Source organism: Ammodytes marinus (genome assembly GCF_949987685.1).
Source record: "Ammodytes marinus genome assembly, chromosome: 4".
Classification (NCBI taxonomy): Eukaryota; Metazoa; Chordata; class Actinopteri; order Uranoscopiformes; family Ammodytidae; genus Ammodytes; species Ammodytes marinus.
This window is the reverse complement of record NC_137233.1, coordinates 3285457-3311636: the sequence shown is the minus strand read 5'-3', so window position 1 is coordinate 3311636 and position 26180 is coordinate 3285457. Positions and strand designations below refer to the sequence as shown.

At 41.8% G+C, this 26180-nt stretch overlaps 1 protein-coding gene across 1 annotated transcript in view; it reads right to left on the bottom strand.

Annotated features, from left to right (window-relative positions):
• Positions 1-26180, bottom strand: part of LOC307249221 (uncharacterized protein) — a 72816-nt gene that overhangs the window by 24270 nt on the left and 22366 nt on the right. The window contains exons 3-10 of the mRNA XM_080025863.1: positions 19853-19969; positions 18950-19066; positions 17617-17692; positions 17234-17462; positions 15263-17075; positions 14166-14339; positions 13840-14013; positions 13583-13747 (exon numbers count right to left, since the gene is read on the bottom strand). Coding sequence (XP_079881989.1) covers positions 13583-13747; positions 13840-14013; positions 14166-14339; positions 15263-17075; positions 17234-17462; positions 17617-17692; positions 18950-19066; positions 19853-19969 — 2865 coding nt within the window. The remainder of the gene's footprint in view (positions 1-13582; positions 13748-13839; positions 14014-14165; positions 14340-15262; positions 17076-17233; positions 17463-17616; positions 17693-18949; positions 19067-19852; positions 19970-26180) is intronic.

Sequence of the window (26180 nt, the reverse complement as noted above, 5' to 3'; positions counted from 1 at the left end):
AAAGGGGGCGCCAAAAACACACTTGAGCATCTGTCTCTGCCATTACTTTTGCCTTTTGGTCTATAACTCCCAAACCAAACATCCCACATTCAAAAACTTTACATCCCCGGATTCCGTGAAGCGAGGGGCCGGCGCCGCGGACGACGACGCCCGATCCCGAGTCGCGTGGGAGGCTTGGCCCCCGTTCACAACTGCTTGCAGTTCTAGTTATTCTTTGGACTTACGTAAAACTGGTGCTGCAGCCCAAACCGTAAAGGGTTGGGACATGCCACTTGCAGGGCTTATCCAGGTCCATGCCTGGTACGCAGACAAAAAAATTCAGACATGCCGGCCACTAGGTGGCGCTACAACAAAGGAAAAGGCGTTTTGGGCTATAACTTCCGCACCGAAAGTCCGACAGTCAAAAACTTTATATCCTCAGATGCCCACAAGTCAGCTGCATCTTTTGAGATAGGCCACGCCCATTTGCGTATATATATATTTTTCGCTATATCGCAAAAACTGTGTCAGTTACCAAAACATACTCCTCCTACAGTTCTCGCCCGATTTGGACGAAACCAAAAGCATTATGCTCTACTGACTGCCACAAGCAAAAGTTGGTCAAATAATCTTTCTACGACCATCGGAAGACCAAACGGTAGCGCTTTAAAGATTTGCGAAAATCCCTTAAAAAAAAAAAAAAAAGGGATTTTCTTGAAACTCAAGGGAGACTATCATGGGGCATACCTGAGTCTATGGCAAAAATATGGGCAAGAAATTCCTATGTGGGCCGGACTTATTCAAAAAAAGAGTTTTTCAATTTTTTTGCCTGTTTTCGCCATTTTCTAAGTCTTTAGGCGGGAAAATTCAAAAAGTGTCTTTACAATGGAGAGGTCGACAATTTGATTTTGCTATAACTCCCCAACCGAACATCGCACATTCAAAAACTTGACATCCACTTGTTCGGTACATTGAGCTGCATATTTCTATCTGACGTAGTTTTGCGAATGTCATCCATAGGGGGCGCCAAAACCACTAAAAGCAAAGAAAACGTGTTTGGGGCTATAACTTCCACACCGAACATCCCACAGTCAAAAACTTTATATTCACAGATGCCCACAAGTCAGCTGTATCTTTTCAGATAGGCCACGCCCATTTCCGTATGGGATTTTTTTTCCCTACATCGCTGTGTCAGTCACCAAAACACATTCCTCCTACAGTTTTTGCCCGATTTGGACGAAACCAAAAGCATTATGCTCTACCGACTCCCACGAGCAAAGGTTGTGTAAATCATTTTTCTACGACCATCAGAAGACCAAGCGGTAGCGCTTTAAAGATTTGCACATTAGCTACCTTGTACCAAACTGCTCCTAAATCCAAAACGATTCATCCTATTAACACCAAACTTCACACATGTGTTTGTCCTATGGTTCTCAGGTTGGTTCTACTTTTTCCTTAAATTGCTCCAAAAGGGGGCGCCAAAAACACACTTGAGCATCTTTCTCTGCGATTTTTTTTGCCTTTTGGTCTATAACTCCCAAACCGAACATCCCACATTCAAAAACTTTACATCCTCGGATTCCGTGAAGCGAGGGGCCGGCGCCGCGGACGACGACGCCCGATCCCGAGTCGCGTGGGAGGCTTGGCCCCCGTTCACAACTGCTTGCAGTTCTAGTTATTATTAGGGGGCCAAGCCCGAGTAGGGCTGGGACCGCGTTTTGCAGAGCAACGCGGTTCCCAAGCCCTGCGGGGCAGGGAACCCTATTGATCTTGTTGGGCCTTTTATTAGGGGGCCAAGCCCGAGTAGGGCTGGGACCGCGTTTTGCAGAGCAACGCGGTTCCCAAGCCCTGCGGGGCAGGGAACCCTATTGTTCTTGTAGGGATTATTATTATTATTATTATTATTTTTCCTTACGTAAAAGTGGTGCTGCAGCCCAAACCGTAAAGGGTTGGGACATGCCACTTGCAGGGCTTATCCAGGTCCGTGCCTGGTACGCAGACAAAAAAATTCAGACATGCCAGCCACTAGGTGGCGCTACAACAATAAAAAAACATGTTTGGGGCTATAACTCCCACACCGAAAGTCCGACAGTCAAAAACTTTATATCCACAGATGCCCACAAGTCAGCTGCATCTTTTGAGATAGGCCACGCCCATTTGCGTATATATACATTTTTCGCTACATCGCGAAAACTGTGTCAGTCACCAAAACATACTCCTCCTACAGTTTTCGCCCGATTTGGACGAAACCAAAAGCATTATGCTCTACCGACTCCCACGAGCAAAAGTAAGTCAAATAATTTTTCTACGACCATCGGAAGACCAAACGGTAGCGCTTTAAAGATTCGCGAAAATTCCTTAAAAAAAAAAAAAAAGCGGATTTACTTGAAACTCAAGGGAGACTATCATGGGGCATACCTGAGCCTATGGCAAAAATATGGGCAATAAATTCCTATGTGGGCCGGACTTATTAAAAAAAAGAGTTTTTCAAATTTTTTGCCTGTTTTCGCCATTTTCTAAGTCTTTAGGCGGGAAAATGGGAAAATTCAAAAAAGTGTCTTTACAATGGAGAGGTTGACAATTTGATTTTGCTATAACTCCCCAACCGAACATCGCACATTCAAAAACTTGACATCCACTTGTTTGGTACATTGAGCTGCATCTTTCTATCTAACGTAGTTTTGCGAATGTCATCCATAGGGGGCGCCAAAACCACAAAAAGCAAAGAAAACGCGTTTGGGGCTATAACTCCCACACCGAACATCGCACATTCAAAAACTTTACATCTCCGGATTCCGTGAAGCGAGGGGCCGGCGCCGCGGACGACGACGCCCGATCCCGAGTCGCGTGGGAGGCTTGGCCCCCGTTCACAACTGCTTGCAGTTCTAGTTATTATTATTATTATTTTTCTCCGCGTAAAGGTGGTGCTGCAGCCCAAACCGTAAAGGGTTGGGACATGCCACTTCCAGGGCATATTCAGGTCCGTACCCCGTACGCAGACAAAAAAATTCAGACATCCCGGCCAGTAGGTGGCGCTACAACAAAGGAAAAGGCGTTTTGGGCTATAACTTCCGCTCCGAAAGTCCGACAGTCAAACACTTTATATCCACAGATGCCCACAAGTCAGCTGCATCTTTTGAGATAGGCCACGCCCATTTGCGATAGGATAGATTTTTTGCTACGTCGCAAAAACTGTGTCAGTCACCAAAACATACTCCTCCTACAGTTTTTGCCCGATTTGGACGAAACCAAAAGCATTATGCTTTACCGACTCCCACGAGCAAAAGTGGGTCAAATAGTTTTTCTACGACCATTGGAAGACCAAACGGTAGCGCTTTAAAGATTCGCAAAAATTCCTTAAAAAAAAAAAAAAAGGGGATTTTCTTGAAACTGAAGGGAGACTATAATGGGGCATACCTGAGCCTATGGCAAAAATATGGGAAAGAAATTTTTATGTGGGCCGGACTTATTAAAAAAAATAGTTTTTAAATTTTTTTGCCTGTTTTCGCCATTTTCTAAGTCTTTAGGCGGGAAAATGGGAAAATTCAAAAAACTGTCTTTACAATGGAGAGGTTCACAATTTCATTTTGCTATAACTCCCCAACCGAACATCGCACATTCAAAAACTTGACATCCACTTGTTTGGTACATTGAGCTGCATCTTTCTATCTAACGTAGTTTTGCGAATGTCATCCATAGGGGGCGCCAAAACCACAAAAAGCAAAGAAAACGCGTTTGGGGCTATAACTCCCACACCGAACATCGCACATTCAAAAACTTTACATCTCCGGATTCCGTGAAGCGAGGGGCCGGCGCCGCGGACGACAACGCCCGATCCCGAGTCGCGTGGGAGGCTTGGCCCCCGTTCACAACTGCTCGCAGTTCTAGTTATTATTATTTTTCTCCGCGTAAAAGTGGTGCTGCAGCCCAAACCGTAAAGGGTTGGGACATGCCACTTGCAGGGCTCATCCAAGTCCGTACCCCGTACGCAGACAAAAAAATTCAAACATCCCGGCCACTAGGTGGCGCTACAACCAAGGAAAAGGCGTTTTGGGCTATAACTTCCGCACCGAAAGTCCGACAGTCAAAAACTTTATATCCACAGATGCCCACAAGTCAGCTGCATCTTTTGAGATAGGCCACGCCCATTTGCGTATATATACATTTTTTGCTACATCGCAAAAACTGTGTCAGTCACCGAAACATACTCCTCCTACAGTTTTTGCCCGATTTGGACGAAACCAAAAGCATTATGCTCTCCTGACTCCCACGAGCAAAATTGGGTCAAATAGTTTTTCTACGACTATCGGAAGACCAAACAGTAGCGCTTTAAAGATTCGCGAAAATTCCTTAAAAAAAATAAAAAAGGGGTTTTTCTTGAAACTGAAGGGAGACTATCATGGGGCATACCTGAGTCTATGGCAAAAATATGGGAAAGAAATTTTTATGTGGGCCGGACTTATTAAAAAAAAGAGTTTTTCAATTTTTTTGCCTGTTTTCGCCATTTTCTAAGTCTTTAGGCGGGAAAATGGGAAAATTCAAAAAAGTGTCTTTACAATGGAGAGGTTCACAATTTCATTTTGCTATAACTCCCCAACCGAACATCGCACATTCAAAAACTTGACATCCACTTGTTTGGTACATTGAGCTGCATCTTTCTATCTAACGTAGTTTTGCGAATGTCATCCATAGGGGGCGCCAAAACCACAAAAAGCAAAGAAAACGCGTTTGGGGCTATAACTTCCACACCGAACATCGCACATTCAAAAACTTTACATCTACGGATTCCGTGAAGCGAGGGGCCGGCGCCGCGGACGACAACGCCCGATCCCGAGTCGCGTGGGAGGCTTGGCCCCCGTTCACAACTGCTTGCAGTTCTAGTTATTCTTTTTCTTCTCCGCGTAAAAGTGGTGCTGCAGCCCAAACTGTAAAGGGTTGGGACATGCCACTTGCAGGGCTTATCCAGGTCCGTGCCTGGTACGCAGACAAAAAAATTCAGACATCCCAGCCACTAGGTGGCGCTACAACAAAGGAAAACGCGTTTTGGACTATAACTTCCGCACCGAAAGTCCGACAGTCAAAAACTTTATATCCACAGATGCCCACAAGTCAGTTGCATCTTTTGAGATAGGCCACGCCCATTTGCGATAGGATAGATTTTTTGCTACGTCGCAAAAACTGTGTCAGTCACCAAAACATACTCCCCCTACAGTTTTTGCCCGATTTGGACGAAACCAAAAGCATTATGCTCTACCGACTCCCACGAGCAAAAGTGGGTCAAATAGTTTTTCTACGACCATTGGAAGATCAAACGGTAGTGCCTTAAAGATTCGCGAAAATTCCTTTAAAAAAAAAAAAAGGGGGATTTTCTTGAAACTGAAGGGAGACTATCATGGGGCATACCTGAGCCTATGGCAAAAATATGGGAAATAAATTTTTATGTGGGCCGGACTTATTAAAATTTTTTTTTTTAAATTTTTTTGCCTGTTTTCGCCATTTTCTAAGTCTTTAGGCGGGAAAATGGGAAAATTCAAAAAAGTGTCTTTACAATGGAGAGGTTGACAATTTGATTTTGCTATAACTCCCCAACCGAACATCGCACATTCAAAAACTTGACATCCACTTGTTTGGTACATTGAGCTGCATCTTTCTATCTAACGTAGTTTTGCGAATGTCATCCATAGGGGGCGCCAAAACCACAAAAAGCAAAGAAAACGCGTTTGGGGCTACAACTCCCACACCGAACATCGCACATTCAAAAACTTTACATCTCCGGATTCCGTGAAGCGAGGGGCCGGCGCCGCGGACGACAACGCCCGATCCCGAGTCGCGTGGGAGGCTTGGCCCCCGTTCACAACTGCTTGCAGTTCTAGTTATTATTATTATTATTATTTGATGCTAAAGACATGAGGGGTATAGTACGAAGCGAGATTAAGGGCTGAGCGAGGTCTGTTGAGTCTGAAGCCAGAGTTTCAAGTATCACGAAAGGTGGCTCTCTTTCTACCTGGCTAGATCACCTTGGTAACAGAGGCTGCACGGCTAACCTGCCCAGACCAGTTTTTGTTCCAGAGTTTGAGTTTAAATTCGGCTCTTAGGGCACCTTTAGCTCAGTTGGTAAGGCGTCCCCCTCCCGGGCCGGGCCCAGCAGCAGACCCGGGTTCGATTCCCACCCGCGGTCGTTCTCTGCATGTCACTCCCCTCTCTGCCCCATTTCACCTCTGTCTCTCTGCACTGTCAATAAAGCATAAAAAAAAATGCCCCCAAAAAACATCTTAAAAAAAAAAAAAATCGGCTCTTAGAGCGCTGCCCATAGACATAATAATATACATTATAGACATTATTATGTCTATGGCGCTGCCCTTTAAGGAAACTACACATTTTGAAATCCCGCGGAGGCGCAGACCTGACTATATTGTCTGAGCGATACTTCTCACTGAGTAAACTAGTTAAATCAGTAAACTTATTGATCAGTAAGTTAATGAACGAAACGAAGCCGTGACATAAGGCTTACATTAGAGTGAACTGTAACATCGCGCTGCGGCTTTTTGCCACATGCATAGTTATTGATGCAGAAAATGTAAAATAGCCTAGACCTACTGTATGCAGCGCCACTCTAGCTCTCACCTCAAATGATTTTACCTGGTGATCTACACACACTGGCTCTTAATGAAGCGTTCTATAAAATCACAGGTTGCAACATTATTTCACTGTAGGCTTCTTTCTTTTCATCAGTAGCGATTACAGTTGGGACGTGACAGGTGACAGCTGTCACAGTTCTGACATCGCTGCAGACTCGCAGGTTAAGCTTCTCACAGTAGATTCATATTTGTCCGGAAAATACAGACTACAGGTTTTGTATCTAGGCTATTTATTTTAATGGTATTTTGAAGATGCAAATAAAGGGCTATTAGCCTAAATCAAAATCAAAATTGTATTAATTTTGATGTGGCCCAAAACTAACGTGATTTTCCACATAGGCTATGCTATTCATTAGGGGACAGTGTCAGATTTAAATCAGATTCTTAAGTGTAGGATTATCAACTAGGCTAAATGGTGTAGCCTACTGTTTAAATCCGAGTTCAACCTTTAATTGCTTTATATATGTTACGTTACGCACTGCGAGAACGATCTGTAAAATAAATTAATCAATTCAGTAGCCCAATTTTCTGACAACATTCCACTCTCTCCTTATTTGCAGCAAGAGTTTTTTTCGGCTCTCTGTTTTCTGCTGTTCTGTGATAATTCAGACTGACAAACTCTTCCTCTTGAGTGAAGACAGCGAAGTCAGCTGCTCGCAATCATTCCGTTAGTGTAAAGTTAGCGGCACAAGATCAGTCCAGTCTGTGCGGAAGCAGAGTCAAATGACGGCCAAACGCCCCCTCTTATGAACCTGAAGCTGAAACCCTCGTTCAACATAAGAGGTTGATAACTTCCTTCGTGATACCGGTTAGCTCTGAGCGAGGGTATGTGTTATGTTGAACCAGATCAAAAAAAGAGAGCCGGGCTTTGTAGTATACCCCTATGATAAAGTAACTTGATGTTGACTTACTCTGTTTCTGGAGAACGTCCTTTGAAACATAGTGGTGGCTCCTTGGAGGACACACAGCTGGGTCCAGGTCCAGGAGAGTCTGGCTTCTCATGTTGGATCCTGATGGAATCACGACAATGTAAAATGATCCTGGAGATTATTGTTTGAGTTTTGAATGTTTAAATACTGAAAACAACAAACTATGAGAGAAATGTTTACTGCTGTCCAGCTTTGAACTTCATAGGTTGATCTATAGACCGGTCACTCTTGAAGGACACACAGCTGGCTCCAGGTCCAGGAGAATCTGGTCTGATGAATACAACACACACACACACACACACACACACACACACACACACACACACACACACACACACACACACACACACACACACACACACACACACACACACACACACACACACACACACACACACACACACACACACACACACACAGAACTTTGAGTGTGAATAATGATGGTGCAGTGATTTGAGTCATGGACAGTCAGAGGTGATTACAGAGGTATCAGTTTAATGAGTACTGTCCATAAACTATACTCCACTCTCCTTGATGATAGGTTAAAAACTTTTTTGGAGAAAGACAACTTACTGGTTGAGGAACAGAACGGGTTCCGTAAACTTGACATCAACTTGTTCTGTAAATTGAGCTGCATCTTTCTACCATGGTCAGTTCTGTGAAATTCATCCCTAAGGGGGCGCCAAAACCATAAAAAGTTTATATCTTGTAACAGCAATAACTATATAACTCCCACACCGAACATCCCTGATTGCAGTTCTATTTATATATTATTATTATTATTATTTTTTGATACTGCAGTCATGATTATGTAACTTGATGTTGATTGCATTTTAGAAATCCTCATTCAGCTACTAGACAATTTCAATTTCATTTTGGAGAAAAAAGCTGAACTATACAAAATGTTATAAATACCTAGGATTATACCTGGATGAACATATGCATTTCACAAAGGGTACTACAGTTCTCTCTGAGTCGGCCAGCAGAGCTCTTGGTGGAGTTATAGGCAAAACTAAGATGCTGAAGGATAATGGTTTTTCTACATACACCAAACTTTTCCAGGCTTGTGTGTGTCCTGTGTTGGACTATGTGGCAAAGGGTGTTGAGGATGGTTGACATCAGAGTGGCTAAACAGGTGTATTTGTGATTGCTGACTTTATTAAAAAGGCGTGGGCTAAGAGGAATATGTTGATTTATATTTAGTGTGTTTATCAAGTGCGGATTAATTGTGTTGTGTATTTTGATTGTGTAGTTACATCGGTGTCTTGTAATCCTGTGTGGGATGGGCCACTTATGTGGCATGACACTAAAATAAACATCATCAATCAATCAAGTTAGATCCTCATGTCACCTCTGAGCTTTGGTCTGGCCGTCATGTTCCCCACACAGAGTGGTTTTAGAGGGAGGGACTCCCTCCTCTCTGTCCTCACTCTGATCCATAGCAGAGCCCACACCTTCACACAAACACAACAACATGTTCATTCAACAAGCTTTACATCACAGGACACATTAGTTCACTGTCACTAACAGGACACAAACATGTCATGATTGTATGCATACTTCATGCTAACTAGATTATTTGTATGGTCAAATGTAGTATGTAGAATAGAAAACACACACACACACACACACAGTTCTCAGCTAAAACCACACCTTCATCATATTTGTTAAATAAATTCATTCCAGTGCCTGGCAGGCCTCAAAAATACAACAGGAACAACCTATGAAATGAAAAGCATTCATGCATAAACTTATGTTGGTGATGCCCAGCCCCTCAAACATTTATTCTATGGAAGATAACTATTTTTTTTGTATGTGTTCATTTAAAAAACAGTGACTTCATGTAATCAACTGCATTTAAAGGGTTGAAATCCGGAAAACAATTAAATATTTGCAAGTTTTGATCAGGACTGAAGTTGATAAAATATTTCACACAAAAAAAATGTGGAAAGAAATATTAATCTGTAACCTTTCTTTGGCGACTAATTTGCATTAAATAACAAGCATTTAATGCAAATAAGTTCAACAGTAACAGTAGCTCAGCCATGTTGATTCAAGGTGTTAGCCCAGTTGAGACACATCCTGTATGATTCACTGATGATGTGAGCTCAGGTTACAATAAAACTGCTGTCGATTCTACTGAACAAACTAACAATATTACACGGGAATCTTTAAAGTCATTGTTCTTTAACCCGAAGAGAAACTCTACAGTATATTTCAAATAGATATTTAGAAACAGCCAATCAGCATCAAGAAACATTTCTACCGTCCAGTTAAACAGCGACACAGCACAATGTGATCAAAGTGATCCTGATGATTAGACATTTAGAGGTTTCTCTGGGAGGATTCTCACCTGCTGAACTGACTTCAGGTCGACTTACAGACACTTTCCACCTTCATGTGTGGAGGAAACACTGGGAGAGAAGACGCAGCTCATTTCATCCTGCTCAGTCCTGGTGTGTGTGTGATCTGAGGACGCCGTCACACCCTCACAACTTCACAGTCAAAGTCTAAATAAAACACTAATAGTCACGTGAAAACCTGTTCAACAAGTGAAGAGTGTTTTCAGTCTGTCCCCGCCTCCTCTCCTTTACCTGCCTGAGGCTAACGTTGATCTATTGTACCTGTGTGTAAGAGATGTGTTTATATTGTTATTGGTTATGATCTGTTTTAAAATGATTTCATGATTAAAATGAGTTTTCCATTTGCTCTTGTCATCGTGTGGCACCTTTCCTCAGCCCTTCCTTCCCATGATGCATTGCTCCTGAAACATTCCACCTCAACCTGCGGAGAAAACTCAACCATCGACAAGGACGATCCCAGCAACAAGAAGCTCCTTCACTTATAACACTGATTAACAGACCAGTAAACAGGCTTTATACTGAGCTGGAGAAGCTAAAATCATCAGTGCTGTAACAGTTTTCATTTTGTGTCATTTATGGGTTTGTGCTCAGTGAAATAAATCGGAGAAAAATAACAGGACTCACTTGATGGTTATACATTTAAAATCCGTCATCCATTTATATGAAAAAGTTACGCACTGTAGCTTTAACACTGTCTAAACCCAAACAGCTGTTGGTCAAACTTTTTTTTAAGTGAATGAGAGAGAAAAGACATGAGCTCCTCTTTCTTTTCTCCTCGTAAGGTTTTCTCGTTGTTGCTGACATTTTTTTTAAAAGGTGGCCGCATCCTATAATACTTTCTCAGCGGATCACAATGCATTTCATCAGTAACTCGTCCTTGAGAGACTTTTCTCAACTTGTCCTGAGAGGGAGCTGCAGTCACTAATGAGTCATTAGGTTTGACGGCCCTGTATTGTATATTTGTTGAATAAAATATATTTATAAAAAAACATTAAAAATTAAAAAAATGGTCGGCCCCCCTAGTTGCCTGACTTGCCTGTTCACAAGCTGCGCCTCTTGCAGGGGCACGTTTTCCCAGTTGATGAATAACATGAGATCAGAACTCCTCAGATGAGAGCTGAATGTTTGACTGCAGAATGCTGCACTCTGCTGGTTAATAAAGGGAGGTGCAGGTTGACTTCTCTAAACATATACAACAATCACAATTTCAGATTCTTCAGCTAGAGATAATTTATCATTTTTAACCAAACAGACCCCACAACTCCTCGTTATAGAAAGGTTGCTGCTATAACATCTACGGTGCCCACCATCTGCACTTTGAGTGGCCTTGTGTCTGAATTGTGCTATATAAATAAACTTGCCTTGCCTTGCCTTGCCTTGCCTTACCATTGTGTCCTTGAGCAAGACACTTAACCTCAAACTGCTCCAGGGGTGCTGTACTATGGCTGACCCTGTGCTCTGACCCCCTCTGGAGTGTGGTAACTTGAGAGGGGAGATGAGAAAAGACAAATTTCAATGTGCCTTGTGTACATTGACAAATAAAGAAACTTAACTTATACTGTAGTCACAGAGGCAGACGTACGCAAAAATATGGCGCAAGTTGACTTCCTAAACATTTACAACAATCCCAATTTCTTATTGTCCAGCTCTAGCGGTGATAATCCAAAAAGGTTCATTTAGTCTAACATGATAGAATAACTTAAATATTCTTGTACACACACTAGTATTAACTCTTTTAAATCGAAACATGTCAAACTAAATGTGTATAACGTAAATATATACTGGTCTGTATAAAATAGCATATTTCTATACTTTAGCTATTGTTACTGAACCACAGAGACACAACAACTTATTCTTAATGGAAACAATTACGGAATGCAGTTGTATCTATTCTATATTTCTATTCACGAAGGCAGACATATGCAAAAATATGATGGAATTGTATTTATTTTTCAATTTCATTTTTTATTTTCCTTTTTTTTCAAGTAAAGAGGTGAGAGAGATAGATAAAGGGTGGAAAAGAGAGGGATAAGGGACTGTACAGTATATTGTCTGAACAAAGTTACATTTTCCATTAGGACCATTGACTTTAAGTATATTTTACTTCTTAATGTAAATACAAGTCAATTCAAAGAGCCTTACACAAGAACAGAAGGAATACATTACAGGAAACCAACTACAGGTGACCATAAAAAGTATGTTGTTGCATGCAGTATGCTGCAATGGGGACACACTACTTAAATGGGCATTATATAAACAAAGGGAGCCCACTTTAACTAGCAACATGCCAATTTACAGAGCCTAGGCTGTGAATTAACACCAGATTTTTTTCAGCGCACACAGTACAGGCTAGCCTTCAGGTGGTGGATCGTGAGGAGATTCACTGATTTCTACAAAACAAAATTGACGAGCATTCAGAATCGCTGAATCCACCTGACAAATCCACAGGACTGGAAGTTGTCTCCCTCCTACAGACGACACAGAGACACTGAGGAACCATAGTCAAACCCAAACCCAAACCCAGGGTACAGAGGTTCAGTGAATGTGGTGTTCAAGGTGTGGAGGTGGATCAGTGAGCCAGAGGAGACTCTGTAGAAGGACAGAGAGCCAGCAGGATAGTCCATATACACCGCTACTCTGTGAGAGACAGAGGAGGAGGAGATGGATGTTACTCTGTTATTGAGCAAGACAGAGTAACCACCATCAGAGCACCACAGACTCCAGGACTGATCATTCCCTCCAAACCTGCTGTCTGTACTGTCTCCTTTCCTTCTGATTCCTCTGTAACTCACTGATATATGAACCCCTCCTCTCCACTCGACCTCAAAGTAACCCCGACCAGTCAGACCATTACTACACAGCAGCTGAGGCCAGGAGTCAAATCTCTCTGGATGATCAGAATATGGCTGCTCCTCCCACACCACCCAGGTCACCTTCCTGTTGTTGTCAGACAGTTTGAGTCTTCTGTGTGCTGTGTTTGTGTCCAGTGTGAGTTCACTTGAATCTAATGGAGAGAAAAAAACACAACACAGCAGCAGTTTATCATCCTGAAGGATTTATTGTTTGTTTGTGTCCTGATGTTAATTTCTTTGAAGTTAAAGGATGACACATTTTGTCTCCATCAGTCAAACTGAATCCACACTTACACTTCTTCAGACCAGGTTTTAACCTCTGCTCTCCACAGTGGTCCACCCTGGAGGAAGAAACACAGTCAGAATGATGTTCTATCAACATGATCCTAACTGCTGTTCAACATGAAGCAGTGTTCCTCAGTTTGTCAGTGTGTTAGAGAAAGCGGCTGAAATACATATGTGTCAACTGTCTCCATCATTCTCTCACTGCTGTCTGACACAAGAAGAAGAAGATAGGATAAAAAGAGAAGAAGGCTGTGCACAGCCCAAAAAGCAAAGTGGCATCCCCCCCTCCATGTCAGATAGGTCAGACAGGCTCACCACACCACTCGTTCGAGGAACTGCTTGGGTCGGGTGCCCTAGGCCCCTCACACAGGGGTGGCTGGGGCCACAGAAGCGATCATATCATCTTGCCATGGAAAAAGAATTTCAGTCGGCACAAAAGTGTTATGGGGTTGTTGTCTCTGTCACATGTCCTTCTTCATGATGGACCAGAGAGGAAGGACACCAGCAGTGTGTGAGCTCTTGTTGTCTGTCCATACCTGAGAGTGTCCAGTCTCCAGTCTGGATCCTCCGACAGCAGCTTCACTCCTGAGTCTCCAGGATGGTTGTAGCTCAGGTCCAGCTCTCTCAGAAGGGAGGGGTTGGATTTCAGAGCTGAGTCCAAAGACTCACAACCTTCTGTTGTGACCAGACAGCCTGACAGACTGGAATTAGAAAAATATCATGAATTCAGTATTTTAGCGATCGAAAAAGACCTGTAAAAGATCCACTGTTACACAAACAGATGAATCCTGACCTTAGTTTTTCCAGTTTACAGTGTGGACTCTTCAGTCCAACGGACAGATGCTTCACTCCTGAATCCTGCAGGTCGTTGTTACTCAGGTCCAGCTCTCTCAGATGGGAGGGGTTGGATTTCAGAGCTGAGGCCAAAGACTTACAACCTTCTGTTGTGACCTGACAGCCTGACAGACTGGAATTAGAAAAACATCATGAATTCAGTATTTTAGAAAATCATGTCAGCGGAAATAATTTACAGATGTTCACCTGCATTACCAACATGAACCTAAAGCTGGATGAGCAGGATTTTGAAAAATCAACAGTTAAACAAAAATGAATTCTGACCTGAGTGTTTCCAGTTTACAGTGTGGACTCTTCAGTCCAACAGACAGACGCTTCACTCCTGAATCCTGCAGGTCGTTGTTACTCAGGTCCAGCTCTCTCAGACTAGAGGACTGGGAGCTGAGAACTGAGGACAGAGCTTCACAGCTCCTCTCTGACAGATTACAGCCACTTAGCCTGAAGGAGAATTAGTGAACACAAATAAAACAATGTTATACAATTATTAAAAAAATCATGTACTATTGATTAGGGATGCGGATCCTTTACGAGAAATTATGCTTTTAACAAAACTGTTATTGCTTTTATTGCTTATGAGATGATTAGAGCTTGATATGAGACGTTCAATAGATCATATTTACATCTACAGGGATAACTAATGTCTCTCCCAAACTAATGTATAGTTAAAATGTCTTGCCAAAAACTAAATTTTCCTGAAGGAGAATTAGTGAACACAGATTTTAAAAAAACTTTTAATATTTTAAAAAATTAAGCACTATTGACTACGGATGGTGATCGTTTATTTACATGTACATTTATTTATAACGCTCACCCTCTGGATTTTAATCCCATTGCCTAATACTTATTTTACTGAGCCAACCTGAACCAATCACATGTTAAACCGTATGCAAACCTCAAACCTGTTTATTTTTCAAATTTGTTCAAGAGAAAAGCTCTTATTGTAACACAGGTTTTAAAATTGGATCACTATTTTTAACTGACAGGACTTGCAACACTCTGTTGCGCTGAAATGCAGCCAAACGTTCGGCCTCTTGACACATCCCACAGCCATCCTTGCAAGCAACTGAGCATCATATTTCATATTGTCTTTGGTTTAGCAACTAACGGCTCACCATTTATTCCAAAAACCTTTATTGGACAATCAACGTAAGTCAAACAATGATTGGATACGACGCTAAAGTGATTGGATTCAAACTCGATATGTAGCCAATAAATGATTGGACCTACTGGACTCGATAGCAGCTTATCTAAGCTCAAACTTGAGTGATTTTTGTATTTTGAGAAAAGATGAACCAGGTCCTTAATTGAACTGGGTTTCAATGGCCAGCCCTACACTTGACAGAGTTCATATGTCCACCTACAGAGCTTTGTTGGAGGCTTCGACCACTGGCAGCAGCCTCAGAAGAGCCTCCTCTGAAGCAGAGTATTTCTTCAGGTCAAACACGTCCAGATCTTCTCCTGATGACAGTAAGATGAAGCTGAGAGCTGACCACTGAGCAGGAGACAGTTTATCTGTGGAGAGACTTCCTGAACTCATGGACTGTTGGATCTCCTGCTCTAGAGAATGATCCTTCAGTTCATTCAGACAGTGGAACAGATTGATGCTTTTCTCTGAAGAGATATCCTCACTGATCTTCTTCTTGATGTACTCAACTGTTTCCTTGGTATCTGTTTCCTTGTTGGTGTCTGATCTACTTCCTGTCTTTGTCAGCAGACCTTTGAGGAGATTCTGATTGGTCTGCAGTGAAAGACCCAGGAGGAAGCGGAGGAACAAGTCTAGGTGTCCATTTGGACTCTGTAAGGCCTTGTCCACAGCACTCTGGTGGAGATGTGTTAGATTAGCTTTGTTCCTAAAGGCTTTAGACCGCCGGGATGTTGTTTGTTCATCAAACATCAGATTGACTCCAGAGTTGATGAATGTCAGATGGACATGAAGAGCAGCCAGGAACTCCTGAACACTCAGATGGACAAAGCAGAACACTTTGTCCTGGTACAATCGACTTTCCTCTCTGAAGATCTGTGTGAACACTCCTGAGTAGACTGATGCTGCTCTGATATCGATGCCACACTCTGTCAGGTCTGATTCATAGAATATCAGGTTTCCTTTCTGCAGCTGCTCAAAAGCCAGTTTTGCCAAAGACTTGATCATCTTCCTGCTCTCTGGACTCCAGTGTGGATCTGTCTCAGCTCCTCCATCATACTTGGTGTTCTTCAGTTTAGCCTGAACCACCAGGAAGTGGATGTACAACTCAGTCAGGGTCTTTGGCAGCTCTCCTCTGGTCTTCAACACATCCTCCAGCACTGTAGCAGTGATCCAGCAGAAGACTGGGATGTAGCACATGATGTGGAGGCTTTGTGATGACTTGATGTGGGAGATGATTCTGCTGGCCTGCTCTTCATCTCTGAATCTCTTCCTGAAGTACTCCTCCTTCTGTGGGTCAGTGAACCCTCTGACCTCTGTCACCATGCCAACACAGTCAGGAGGGATCTGATTGGCTGCTGCAGGTCGTGTGGTTATCCAGAGGCGAGCAGAGGGAAGCAGTTTCCCCCTGATGAGGTTTGTCAGCAGCACATCCACTGAGGTTGACTCTGTCACATCAGTCAGGATCTCATTGTTGTGGAAGTCCAGAGGAAGTCGACACTCATCCAGACCGTCAAAGATGAACACAACCTGGAACTCTTCAAAGCTGCAGATTCCTGCTGCTTTGGTTTCAGTAAAGAAGTGATGAACAAGTTCCACCAAGCTGTACTTTTTCTCTTTCAGCACATTCAGCTCTCTGAACGTGAATGGAAATGTGAACTGTATGTCCTGGTTGGTTTTGTCTTCAGCCCAGTCCAAAGTGAACTTCTGTGTTAAGACTGTTTTCCCAATGCCAGCCACTCCCTTTGTCATCACTGTTCTGATTGGTTCATCTCTTCCAGGTGAGGCTTTAAATATGTCTTCTTGTCTGATTGTTGTTTCTGGTCTGTGTGGTTTCCTGGATGCTGTTTCAATCCGTCTGACCTCATGTTCATCATTGACCTCTCCAGTCCCTCCCTCTGTGATGTAGAGATCTGTGTAGATCTGATTCAGAAGGGTTGGGTTTCCTGCTTTAGCGATCCCCTCAAACACACACTGGAACTTCTTCTTCAGGTTGGACTTTAGATCACGCTGACAAACTCCGTAATGACTTCCTGAATTAAAACAGTAGAAATAACATCATTGAGTAATTATAATTTGAAATGCAAATATGAATACACACACACACACACACACACACATTTTCCCCTTGATCTCTTGAGTAAATGTCCCATTTCACGTTCATGTTGAACCTTTAGAGAAATCCTCTTACTGCTCCACAGAAGGTCAGCCAGCTCCTCCTGCTTCATTCTCCTCAGGTAGTGCAGTGTGATCTTCAGAAATGCTTCTCTGCTGCTCCTCCTCTGCTCTTCATCCTCACCGTCCAACACCTCCTCATCCTCCCTCTGACCCTCTAAGCATTCTGGGTAATCGGGACTCAAAAGCTTCTGGATCTTCTTCAGCTCGTTCTTCACAAACGTGACGATGTTTTCCTCCAGCAGCTGCAACAGAATATTATATGAATACAATAAAACTAAAACCATAAAGCAAACAGCAGATCTATGTTGGACAGACTGACAGTCCACTGGTATAAAAAGTAAACTACAGATATTATTATTGTGAACAGAACAGATGGAGAGTAGTTGTTGTACAGACCATAAATGTGGAGTCCAGGTGTGTTTGATGCTGCTGGGCAGACCCACTGGGAACCTCTGAGATCTCCTGGTCGACTCTGTGGAGGAATCATAAAGAATTAGCTCACATCATGTCTGAGGTTTTGGTTAGGGTTACCCTCCAAGGACTGGCCCGGTGTCTGCAGAACAGAGCCGGGGAATACTTGGTTGGGATTGTTCAAGCCTCTATACCCTGATTTTCCTCTGGTCTCGGGATGACCTATATTGGTGTCTGCAGCCTGCGATCTGGCTGGGCCCTCCCACCGTGCCGGGACCTCCCACCGTCTCTGCCGTGATTACGTAATACTAGAGAGACACTGCGCCTCACGTGAATAACCGAAATGGCTAATGCAGGAGCTTAGCCATACTTTGAACAGTTTGACATGACCTGACATGATTAAAACCAGTGAAAACATTAGCTTCAAAGTTTGATTTCTACAGGAATAGCTTCCTATCCTTTGTCATGTTAAAACCGAGGCATTGTTAGACTGCAATGGGAAAGCTAAGATAGTGTAATAGGAGCAAAACCTGGATGCTACTCCCGAAGCTACACGCTACACTAAGTAAATAACAGGGAAACAACCATTGAGGACATTCCTTTTAGTTTCACCGATGAAATTACTACACAAGGAGCTTCCTAATCTTTGTCTTGTTATAAACGCGGCATTAATAGACTGCTGTGATTAAGATAAATTAGTGGATTATGAGCAAAATGCAAAAGTGTTTGTTTATGCAACACTCTGCATACATGCTTTGCTGTACTACGAGCATCTTGTCGCTTAGAGGGAAAAACAATATGGCTGTCGCTCGAAATATTTTCCAGAGGATCTTGGCGCCGTGGACCAATAAGAAATGGGGGGAGGGGTTATCATAGACTACTGCACGGTGGAGGTTTCTGGTTACTAATGTGGGGGGAGGTGGCTTCTCTCACTATGATGACAAAGCGAGAAAAATTCTTTGGTACACCGTGGACCCATATTTATGTACAAAAACATTGAAAAAGTGCATTTTGCATAATATGGGACCTTAAAGGCAACCTCACCACTTCTAGAAGCTCATACCATGGTTTTACCACACAAATTATAAATATATTTAGTTTTATAGGACAAAGTAAATAATCTGCTCTTGACCCAGAACAAAGTAGATACACTGAGCAGCTTTCAGATTTGAGAATAAATGTTCACAATTATTGATCGTTTTTTTTTAATAGCACAAATCTACAGACATTTTTAGTAACTGCAGATTAGCAGTCGAAACATGTCAAGGTACTAAAAGTTAATTCTAGTCTGTATACGAGAACATTTCAGTGAGTTTACCTTTCTGTCGCAGACGGTTGTCGTCCTTTAAAATTAATGAGAGCATCATACGAGTCGTCACTCTTTAAGGACACACAGCTGGGTCCAGGTCCAGGAGAGTCTGGTCTCTGATGGATCCTGGAAGAACAATAGGGGAGAGTGGGGAGAGATGTGCCACTTTTTACTCAAAGGGACTTTAACGTGAGGACTTGACAGTAAAGTCTCCAACTCAGCTACATAAACTGTTGAAGAAATATAGCTTTCGGAAAAGAGTTGTCTTGTGGCACAACTTGCCCCAGGTGTGGTGTAAGTTCTGCGGTTGGAGAGAATACCATGGGGTAAATTGTGCCATTTATATATATCTCATAAACTTTAATGCAAAACAAATCCATTAGACAATCACTTATTTAAGGTTTATTTGAAGTAAATAAAGTAAATATTTTACAAAGTCACCATCATCATCTTTCTGGCCATCTGAACTCTCATCAGTGGTGTCGTTAAGTGTAATGGAGATGTCACTCTCTTCTGAGCTACTGTAGACAATCACTTTCTTTTGCTGACCAGCGTATACAGCCATGCCACTGGCACAACTCTCAGAAACTTACTTTCCACTAGCTGCTCCGCCCTTGTAGAACCAACTGCCACGTGGCATATGCGATTCCCCCTCCATTTCTGCCTTTAAATCAAGGCTCAAAACCCATCTGTACACCCCGGTTTTTCCTTCCCATTAACTATTATAATTATATAATTATAAAGATATTTCTTTCGCTTTTGCGAACATGCGTGCCAGTGGCGATTTTAGAGGGGGGGGGGGGGGCGGTTGCTAACGAACACTTATTAGTAGCTGCACTTTAGCAGTCGAAACATGTCAAGGTACTAAAAGTTAATTCTAGTCTGTATACGAGAACATTTCAGTGAGTTTACCTTTCTGTCGCAGACGGTTGTTGTCCTTTAAAATTAATGAGAGCATCATACGAGTCGTCACTCTTTAAGGACACACAGCTGGGTCCAGGTCCAGGAGAGTCTGGTCTCTGATGGATCCTGGAAGAATAATAAATGTATTATGAACACAACACACACACACACACACACACACACACACACACACACACATACACATACACACACACACACACACACACACACACACACACACACACACACACACACACACACACACACACACACACACACACACACACACACACACACACACACACACACAGCTTTGAATGTGAATAATGATGGTGCAGTGATTTGAGTCATGGACAGTTAGAGATCCTCATGTCACCTCTGAGCTTTGGTCTGGCCGTCATGTTCCCCACACAGAGTGGTTTTAGAGGGAGGGACTCCCTCCTCTCTGTCCTCACTCTGATCCATGCTGCATCAGCCCACACACACCTTCACCTTGAGAGGGAACACATCAACTGAAATCCTCATTTCCATCTATTGTTTTGCAGTAGCTTGCTAGCAGTTCAACTACATTCAAATCTGCATAGTGAGTCAAGAAGTATTTTCTTTACAAAGTTTGAACTACTCTTTCCATCTAGCTTTAGTTAACTAAACTAGATTTATCCCTAGAGCAGGTTTGCTCTATAGTTCAATTTCTTCCACTGTGTAGTAATTTGTAGTTTGTGCAGCTTTGTTTTCAAAGTTGCTTCTCCAACACTATCTTGTTTGTCCTAATTCTCTGTTCATCAGTGTGAGGTGAATGCAGTCAGAGAATGTGAGGCAGAGGAAGCTGCCATCAGCTGCTGTACTTCTACTATCAGGCCACTAGATGGCGCCATGAAGCTGCAATGAAAATGCTCCAACAGTGATGATATAGTAATATGATTACAGGTGAAACTCATATTATTAGAATATCATGGAAAATGAATTGGAATTGAGGAAAATAATCATGCAAAAGGAGTCCAAACCAAGTACTGAGGACATATGGATGATTATACTTTATGTAGGGCCGACATCTCTGTATTTAAAATCCTTTTTTATAGAATTGTATATAATATAAAAATTTTCAGAGATGTTGAATGTGGCGTTTTAATAAGCTGTAAACCATAATAGATACAATTATAACAAATGAAGGCTTGAAATATCTCACTTTGCATGTAATGAGTCCATATAATATTTTAGTTTCACCTTTTAAGTTGAATTACTGAAATATATGAACTTTTGCACGATATTCTAATGTTTCGAGTTTCACCTGTAGTAATATGATATCTGACAGTGACAGGAGGCGTCCTCATGAACTTTGCTCTCAGAGATAAAATACATTTATGCTGCTGCCACATAAGTTCAATTAAAGTTAATATGTTACTAAACTGCTCCTTCAATAAAGAATCGGCAAATGAACTGCAGCTGGACACACGCAGAACAAGCGGAAACACACATTCACAAAGTTTAAAGTAGAACACAATTTAACAGAACAACATTATAGAAACAATGTTATGAAAACCAGACTATACTGTATATTTTCAACCTTTATTTATACAGGTCATCTCACTGTAAATTAAACAAACCAGCAGGTATCATGTCATAATGTAAAACTGGTTGATTTCGTTATAACGTGATCCTGTCAAACTCTGAGTTATGAGCTTGGACAAATTCTGGATTGTCTTATATTTTTCTTTCAGATCCTTTGTCGTAGCTAATTTTTTTATTTTTTTTAACCTTTATTTCTACAGGTATATTCCATTGAGACCGAAGACTCTTTTGCAAGGGAGACCTGTTTTCCTTTCCCACGTTACCATTCACACACACATTCATACACCGATAGCAGGCTAACTATCGCCATTCACACGAGGCAAAGTGGGTGAAGTGTCTTGCCCAAGGACACAACAACTATGACACAGGTGGCAGGGCGGGGATCCTCCAACCCTTTGATCATCAGCCGACCCGCTCTACCAACTGAGCCACAGTCGCCCCAATGTCACTAGTAGTTAGCTACTCAAGTCTTGCATGTTATATCATAATATATCGAAATGTTTTCACTTTAGGATTCCTATAACATAATAAAAAGTCAATCAATATGCAACGTTCCTGATTTAAATGATTGATCAAAACAAATCTGAAGTAATTGATTCATTTATCATTACTTTCACAAATTGGACCAGAATTGTTGCCTTACCTTGAGCTGGAGCTTTAGGATGAATCCAAACTGCCACACAACGTCCACACGAAGTCTAACTGAACTTGAAGTAAGACACCTCCGCATAGATGTTTGAGTTAAACATTAATCTGATAACTGAGAGGGATAAGTCGGGTTAAGGTCTGATGTCTTAAAGGTGCAGTGTGTAATATGAATATAATAAAAGTCATGGACCGGAAACCCATGAGATGGCATCACTGTGGCATTCTAAAAACACACAACCTTCTCACCTTTGATAACTTTATTAATTTGAGTAATCTTAAATTGTTTTTCAAGTGTGTAAATAACCATGTGTCACCACTGTTGTCTGAATTGGCCATCAGACAGTCAGAGCTCTCGTCGGGCAAATACACGAGCCTCCATCAATAGTGATTGTCTTGTTCCAATGCACAAGACATCTTTCGGTCAGTCTGTTTTCTCTGCAAAGGGGGCAAAACTGTGGAACCTCTTGCCCACTAGTCTAAAACTAGAGACTAATAGCAGCACTTTTAACAGAGAACTTAAACAACGGCTCAAATCAAATCAACAGTGCTCACACAAATAATTTACAACTGGTTTATTGTTTGATCATGCTGCCTTTGTTTTACTCTACGTGCCTATATATATATTTGACTCATTATATTGCTGCTCTGTACTCTATTGTATACTGCATTTTTAATCTTTTAATTATCATTGTTTTATCAGTATCTGATCTTGTTTCTGTTTTGTTTAGTTTATTTTGTTGTTTTTAAAAAAGCCTCCTGTGGACAGGTGTTGTAAACTAGCATTTATGCTAACACACTGTAAACAATGCATCTGGTTCGTCCAATGACATTGTCATGTCCATGTCCAAATAAAATCTATTATACCATAGTCTGTGTGAATACTCTATTCTGATTGGCTGGAGTACATTCCATGGGTGTGGATTAACTTCTGATGTATGGACACCTATGGAACTGTTTACATTCTGTCCACTGCGTCGCCGGCTCGCCGCTGATTAAACTGTGTTGATAAGGGATTTGGGATTTATAAAGCCTAAAATATCCTGCCGTGCAATAGCCTCTGGACACCACAGGATGGCGCTCGAGTCGTAACACAAGAGCTGTAGTAACGATAGTAGTACAATAAAGTGGCTAAACTTAATGTCCTCTGGTTAAACGTCAATGGTTATCTCGTTAAAAAGGTGAGTAAGACCCCTGTTTAATTTGACAAAAGGTTTGTAACTGAGTTTACATGTGTTTAGCCACCAAAGACCGGCTTCACTGTCTATCTGGACATAGGCTACTGCTGTCAGTCAGTCACTGCCTCACGTAACTTCAGGCTGTAGCCCGTAATACACATGTTCGCCAGTCACATTCTCCGTGAAATGCGTTATTTATTTTGGGGGAAATGCTTTGTTAGCTCGGTGGAACTGTTGTTAAACATGTTGGGTGATTACATTTACTGTTTGTACAGCGTGCGCAATGTTTTTTGACTTTGTATATTGCTAGCATAACAGTAGGTCTGTGGCTAACAGCTGCCGCAGTCTCCCGTTGCTCGTATTATCCCCGGTCCGACTTCCCAGTACAATTTGAACGCACCGTTAAAGCCAAATTATGTCGTTGCCAGGTCGTATCCTTGGTTGTTCCTATTGACTGGAGTACTGAACTACGTTTTCATTACATAAGAACCTTATGGGTTTGCAATGGGTATTCCAGTTAGTATACGGGGTCTCGGGCGTTGCTGTGGAAACAAGTTGTTATTCGTTCGAAACAAATCTAGTTTCGTTCAAAAAAAATCTAATTTGATCGCAAAAAGGCATGAAAATATAACTGATTGGTCTAATTATTATTTTTATTAGTAGGTGACTATGGTATAAGCGGGTTAATGCCCTTCGAGGTGTCCAGGTATCAGGGATTAATGGACTTCGTGAAGGCAACTGTCCTCCGCTGCGCGTCGGACAGTTCTCGCCTCCACGGTGTCCATTAACTCCTGATACCTGGACACCTCGTCGGGCATTAACCCTTACCTATACTATACTATGACATCATCAAGAAAGTTCTACAAAGTTCTAGAATGCAACACTCCCTGGGTAACCCCAACCCTTTCGAATAATAACAGAAGCTACAGTGGCCTTTAAGGACAAGAACAATTCTAAATTTCAAACAATGCACCTGATGACATTCCAACTATGACACTTTCAAGATGGCGGCACTAGGCCTTGGTCCAAAATATGCAGAAATATGGACATATATGAGACCCTTTCTGAGGAAAAAAATAATAATTAAAAAAAAAATTCAGCTATTATGCACTAAATTAAATGTACTTATGGATATTATAATTACTTTCTACAAAATCTGCCAGGAAATAAAACCCACAATTCTACACACTGCAGGTTTAACAGTGGCAGATAAAGAACAGACACATGCTGAGTTTGAAGAGGAATCAGAAGACGCTCATTTGTAGATTTAAAATCTCAAATCACTTTAACTGAGTGTCAGTTGCTGTGGAAACAGTCTCTCATCATCTGTAGAGGTTTTCCTTCATGAAGTAAAATCAGAAGTTTTTTGCTTATTTAAGTAAGAGTACAACTTGTATTGTTACTAATATTCCAATATCAATGTTTACATGTTGAAGCTAGTTCTACTTAAATATTTTGTATCCTTTTTAATAGTGATCATGTCGAAAATGTGTCTATCAAATATGATTCATGCAGGTGTACACTTACAGACGGTTTGAGTTAAACATTAACCTGAAAACTGAGTGAGGTAAGTATGTTCAAAGTTCAAGTAGTTTATTGTCAGCATACAGAGACTTAAACAACAACATAATGAAATTAATCATTTTTATAGAACCTACCAATGGTGCGTTCAGGTCCACTCAGAAAAACAAGCTTTGTGCTCAGACGAGTTAAAAATGAACAGCAAATGAAAGGGCGCGATTCTGAACCAAAAAATCTTACAACACCCCCCTGACCAGGGGCGTAGCACCAAATTCTGGGCCCCTATACAGGAAGTCCTGATGGGCCCCCTGACAGGAGGTCTCACAATACAAATGTGTAAAAGCTTTGTTTGTCTAGAGTCCAAAAACGTATTAGTGACTGGTCCCTCTCTGAGCCAGTTAACATCTGTGGAATTCTGATCTCATGTTATTCATCATCTGGGAGAATGTGCTTCTGCTGCCACTAGATTACTGTTGCCCTGTGATTCAGTTATAGATGGATGGATGGATGGATGGATGGATGGATGGATGGATGGATGGATGGATGGATGGATGGATGGATGGATGGATGGATGGATAGATAAATAGATAGATAGATAGATAGATAGATAGATAGATAGATAGATAGATAGATAGATAGATAGATAGATAGATAGATAGATAGATAGATAGATAGATAGATAGATAGATAGATAGATAGATAGATAGATAGATAGATAGATGATTCACTTATAGGCTAAATGCACTTGTGTTTTGTGACTGAATTATTGAAACTACTTCTGGAGATTTTACAGAGTGCGTATGAATTCCTGGACATTTGGCAAGTGGCAAATATTTTACTAGGGAAGTAACTGTAGGGGATATGACATTTAAGGAGTAAGTTTTATGATGTAGGCCTAGTGTGACTGTGTGTGTGTGTGTGTGTGTGTGTGTGTGTGTGTGTGTGTGTGTGTGTGTGTGTGTGTGTGTGTGTGTGTGTGTGTGTGTGTGTGTGTGTGTGTGTGTGTGTGTGTGTGTGTGGTTGCATGTCTGTGTTCACTTTTTTGCATGTGTGTTAATTAACATTGGTTAATAGCAGTTGATTTACAGGAATTTATTGGAGTTATTGCACACACACACACACACACACACACACACACACACACACACACACACACACACACACACACACACACAACAAAATGTTCTCTTGAAGTATGCATGAGTAGGAATTTAAAAAAAATATATATATATATGTAGGGGAGAACGGGGGAATCTGAGGCATCGGGTAATGTGAGCCACCCCCTGTATCTAGGCAACGGAAAACATTTGTGGTCATGTGAGATATATGTTTTCAAGCCCCTCTCATTTCCCCATGGCCCTGAAAGAGAGGACCTCATGGTGCTGTGGTAAGCATGTTTTTTTTTCACCAAAATAGGTATTTTG